The sequence below is a fragment of the Mandrillus leucophaeus genome, unplaced genomic scaffold, assembly GCF_000951045.1.
Source record: "Mandrillus leucophaeus isolate KB7577 unplaced genomic scaffold, Mleu.le_1.0 Scaffold214, whole genome shotgun sequence".
In the NCBI taxonomy this organism is placed as follows: Eukaryota; Metazoa; Chordata; class Mammalia; order Primates; family Cercopithecidae; genus Mandrillus; species Mandrillus leucophaeus.
The window spans coordinates 3739516-3742589 of record NW_012102188.1 but is presented as its reverse complement, the minus strand read 5'-3'; the positions used below and the strand labels follow the sequence as shown (position 1 = coordinate 3742589).

General features: G+C 40.6%; 1 protein-coding gene across 1 annotated transcript in view; it reads left to right on the top strand.

The window, feature by feature from the left end:
• The window catches only part of GCC2 (GRIP and coiled-coil domain containing 2), an 82176-nt gene that overhangs the window by 68902 nt on the left and 10200 nt on the right, over positions 1 to 3074 (top strand). The window contains exon 21 of the mRNA XM_011980557.1: positions 1449 to 1650. Coding sequence (XP_011835947.1) covers positions 1449 to 1650 — 202 coding nt within the window. The remainder of the gene's footprint in view (positions 1 to 1448; positions 1651 to 3074) is intronic.

The following is a 3074-nucleotide window of genomic DNA, read 5'->3' as shown; positions in this document are numbered from 1 at the left end:
TTCACACTAATAAAAACATCATAGCTAACAAATCACTAACTAGCCCAGTAAACCTAAGTTACTTATTTAAATGTTTTCTTTTCTTTTTTTTTTTTTTTTCTTTTTTGAGACAGAGTCTTGCTCTGTCACCAGGTTGGAGTGCACTGGTGTGATCTCGGCTCACTGCAATCTCCGCCTCCCAGGTTAAAGCGATTCCCCTGCCTCAGCCTCCCAAGTAGCTGGGACTACAGGCACGCACCACTACGCCCGGCTAATTTTTTGTATTTTAGTAGAGACAGGGTTTCACCATGTTGGCCAGGATGGTCTTGATGTCCTGACCTCATGATCTGCCCGCCTCAGCCTCCCAAAGTGTTAGGATTACAGACATGAGCCACCCCACCTGGCCAAATGTTATATTTTCATGAATTTATACTCTCTTGATAATTTCTTAGTCGTCTTTATTGTCACTTTTTTAAATGGTCCTAGGTTTTAGGACAAAGTTGGCTAACTTTCTCGTCTAACCTAAAATGAAAATATGCTAAAAGCCACGGCTTGGTTTCAACCTGGAAATCTTCCTCAAAGACTTGAACATGCTGTTACCTTTTTTATATCATTCTTTGCCTCATTTCTTTGATAGTGTTTTACATTGTCTTATATTCTTGAATTTTCACTGTGTCTGAACTTTTGATTAAGTGCCATTCACTGTGGACGTCTTAACTGCCTGGGACTTTAGGAACAAGATAGGGGCAGGGAGTTAGTGGAGGCTACAGATGTTCCCCTCAGCCCATTGTCAGAGCCCCATGCCATACAGGCTTAGTTTCTATAGAAAGTAGAAGGCAGAGGAAACATCTTGGTACCAACCCATGGCTCCAGTTAGTTGCTCCTCATGTAGACATTCCATTAGTTCCCCAGCTTTCAACTCCAATTTCCATGATACCCTGTGCTTCTGAAGCAAGAACCCCAGTATTTACACAGGATGCATCCTCTCCTCTTGTCAGTGATACTTGTTAAGCTGCTGGACTGACTCATTTCCACTTCTTCGTCTGTTTCTCATCTTGTGAGAATTTCTTGACGTGTCTCATCTACTTTTCCTCCTCTTGTATTAGCTTGTTCCTTTTCAACTTCACCCCTCTTCCCTCCAACCCTAAATAGCTTAGGACAGTGGAGTCATATAGCCCAACACTTGGTGCATATGCAGCAATCCACTTTCTAGGCAAATGCAGCTTTGAAACTATCTCATAGTTGGAGTTCAGGTTTTCGTGTCAAATGGATTTTATACTGTAATGTCATAAACTCCTTTGAAATGCTTTACATACAGCTGCTATAGTTAACTGAATTCCCTCCTTTATTGCCATATGGAGGGAAGGGGGACGTTTAGCGGGGAGGAGAAGAAAAATACATGAGTTCAGTCTGCCATATTTAATCAGAAGCTCCTAAAGCCCATTTTTAATTCATTTCTCTAACACCAGCTTCTCAAAAGTGAAATAAGAAGATTAGAAAGGAATCAAGAGCGAGAGAAGTCTGCAGCTAACCTGGAATACTTGAAGAATGTCTTGCTACAGTTCATTTTCCTGAAACCAGGTAGTGAAAGAGAAAGACTTCTTCCTGTTATAAATACAATGTTGCAGCTCAGCCCTGAAGAAAAGGGAAAACTTGCTGCGATTGCTCAAGGTGGGTAAAAGGAGAGTCTTAGAACTTCTAACTTATAACTTAAACTAAACAGCCTTGTGGTTGAGAATTTGTCTGTATGTGTAACTTTTAAATTTTGCTCATTTGGATTGGGTTTATCATATGAGTAGGCCATGACTAGATTTGAAAAGCTGACTTTTTTAACATCTTTAGGCAATTGTAGTACGTTTATGTCATTTTAACGTTCAGCAAAATACAATACAGTGCTTAGCTTGATCTTCTAGCTCTTTGAAAATTGAACTTGTATCCTGGTATTGAGTTCTGGTGTTCAGTTGAATGTGGTTTTGTTTTAAATTCTACTTTTTAAAAGACATTTGTTAGCTTGTTCCTTTTCTACTTCACCCCTCTTCCCTCCTCCAACCCCAAATAGCCTAAGACAATGGAGTCATATAGCCCAACACTTGGTCTATATACAGAAATCCACTTTCTAGGCAAATGCAGTTTTAAAACTGTGCCATAGGCCAGGCACCGGTGGCTCACACCTGTATTCCCACCACATTGAGAGGCTGAGGCGGGCAGATCACGAGGTCAGGATATCGAGACCATCCTGGCCAACATGGTGAAATCTCGTCTCTACTAAAAATACAAAAATTAGCTGGGCATGGTAGCGTGCACCTGTAGTCCCAGCTACTTGGGAGGCTGAGGTAGGAGAATCACTTGAACCCTGGAGACGGAGGATGCAGTGATCTGTCACGCCACAGTACTCCAGCCTGACAACAGGGCAAGATTCCGTCTCAAAAAAAAAAAAACTGTGATGTAGTTGGAGTTAGTTTCCATGTCAGATGGATTTAATACTGTGATGTCATTAACTCCTTTGAAATGCTTCACATACAGCTGCTGTAGTTAATTCAAACTGCATCTTAAGAATTATGGTTTCATTTTTATTTTTAGTTTTAAATTTTATTGTTGACATTTTCAAGCATACAGAGAGGACACTATAATCTCTCTTGTAGCTGTCACCCACCTCTTAACAGTTTTCAACTCATGGACAATCTTGGCACAAACAGGGGAGAGTTAGAGACTTTAAAACAAATCCCACACATCATTTATTTGCCCAATGAATAATTCAGTGTTTATTGGATTTCTTTGTCATCTATACCCAGTTTATGTTCATTTTGCCTGGGTTATTGTGAATGTTTTTGTATAGTATCCTAAATAGGGCTTACATATTGCATTTGGTTGATGTTCCTTAAGCTTTATTTTGTTGTTGTTTTTTTGTTTGTTTGAGATGTAGTGTTGCTCTGTTACCCAGGCTAGAGGGCAGTGATCCAATCTCGGCTCACTGCAACCTCTGCCTCCTGGATTCAAGCAATTATTCTGCCTCAGCCTCCCGAGTAGCTGGGACTACAGGCACGCACCACCACACCCAGCTAATTTTTGTATTTTTAGTAGAGACGAGCTTTCAC